General features: G+C 37.1%; 1 protein-coding gene across 1 annotated transcript; it reads left to right on the top strand.

The window, feature by feature from the left end:
• Nucleotides 1-204: 204 nt before the first annotated feature.
• On the top strand, nt 205-1597 carry LOC112461979 (proteasome subunit beta type-4-like; the record flags this gene model as incomplete). Its single annotated transcript, XM_025027455.1, has 5 exons — nt 205-388; nt 652-811; nt 1006-1152; nt 1223-1421; nt 1493-1597. Coding segments are annotated over 5 exons (780 nt in total), but the record flags the coding sequence as incomplete, so codon positions are not given.
• Nucleotides 1598-1881: the final 284 nt, after the last annotated feature.

The following is a 1881-nucleotide window of genomic DNA, read 5'->3' as shown; positions in this document are numbered from 1 at the left end:
GGGATTGCGTCATTCTCGCCGTCGCGCGTCATGGCCGTCATCATCGCGTCGTGTATCGCGACGATTAACCTTACAGAGAGCGACGGGTGCAGTGGTGGTGTTTTCCCTCTGAGGAGGTACGACGAGTAAACTCGAGTCGCCGATACTCAAGGCGAGGAGGTGTGACGAGGAAAGTGCGTAGTGATCGATGTCAGAGACGAGTAGCCGAGAACGACGAGGAAGAGCAGAGGAAGCGAGTGCGAAAGGGGAGAGCGAGAGAGAGGGACAGCGGACAGGCCGAAGCCAGGAATTCCGACGACCGCGACTCCATCAGGGAGCTCCAGAAGTGGCAACGCATTTTATCACTTTCCCGGCAGCGAGTACGGCACCGTTGGTTTCAGAAATCATAGTACGTTTTCATCCGATAATTTACAAACGTTTCCATCCGCTTAGTTTAAAGTTTCTCTGTACATTCCTGTGATGATGCAAATCTCGCATGTCATCTTCTCTTTTACAGAGCGACAAAGTAAAGTGAAACTCAAAATACTTAAGACTGGTAGATAAATTTCTGAAATGGTATGAAGATATGATAAGTGCTTACTTTAACTCATTCTATTATTTACATGTCTCCTATAACAACTGGCACATCTGTCATTGGCATACAATTCAAAGATGGAATTATTATAGCGGCAGACGTCCTAGGATCTTACGGATCGCTCGCTCGTTACAGAAATCTGGAACGTCTTATGAAAGTTAATGATAACATCATCCTTGGTGCGTCCGGAGATTATGCAGATTTTCAGTGCATCAAGAGCTATGTGAAAAGAAAGATGTGAGTCTCAGCATAGTTTTTTTTTTTTTTTACATGTTTTTAATATTCTTCAAATAATACATCTTAGTTTATTACGTAGAGTGCTATGTAATAAACTAATAAAAGTTTTGTAAAGTTATTGTACGATATAAGAATACATTAGAGTTTCCAATAAGTATCAAAAGCGCTAATTTACGTCAATACTTTTGTTTCAGTCTTGAGAAGCAATGCTTGGATGATGGATTTAGTTTAAAGCCAAAGGCATTGCATTGCTGGCTAACGCGTGTCATGTATAACAGACGATCAAATTTCGATCCGTTTTTGAACAATTTTATTATTGCTGGTTTGGAAAATGGAGAACCGTAAGTGTACGTTTCCTCAACACACTTCGTGTCTTCAAGTACATCGTAAATCGCAGTTTTGCCTTTTCAGATTTTTAAGAACTGTGGATAAGCTTGGGACAGCTTACAACGATCCAGTTATTGCGACTGGATATGGTGCTTACATGTCAACGCCTATATTGAGAAAAGCTTACGAGGATAATAACCAAATGAATAAGGAGGAAGCTATCGAACTTCTGTACAAAGTAATGCAAGTTCTTTTCTACAGAGACGCAAGATCTTTCCCAAAGGTAAACTAAAATTCGTACGTGTGTAATTAATAATTTTAATTGTATTGTCAACAATCTGCTCTGTTTTTTAGTATCATCTTGGCATTGTTACAAAAGAAAAAGGAGTCGAAATACAAGGACCTCTAACTTTAGACAGTTTTTGGGGACTTGCTGCTTTGTAAAAAATTATGTTTTCTTATTCCTTTAAAATAAGTTATAATAAAAGCGTCCATGGTGAAGATCGATTCTCTCTTAATGAATAAATTAAAACAAGTTTTCATCAATTATACATTTATTTGCATTATATATATACATGTAAGGATAAGAAAATATTATTTCCAGTAACCATACTAATAATCTTCGTTATAATAACAGATATTTTATTTAATATTTATTTTTTACGCGTAAAAACGCAGCATAATACTTGCAACATTAAAACGTATATGGAAATTAATATATATATATATATATATATATATAT

This window comes from Temnothorax curvispinosus, unplaced genomic scaffold (assembly GCF_003070985.1).
Source record: "Temnothorax curvispinosus isolate PA1 unplaced genomic scaffold, ASM307098v1 QBEX01011927.1, whole genome shotgun sequence".
NCBI lineage: Eukaryota > Metazoa > Arthropoda > Insecta > Hymenoptera > Formicidae > Temnothorax > Temnothorax curvispinosus.
This window is presented reverse-complemented; position numbering and strand designations above follow the sequence as displayed.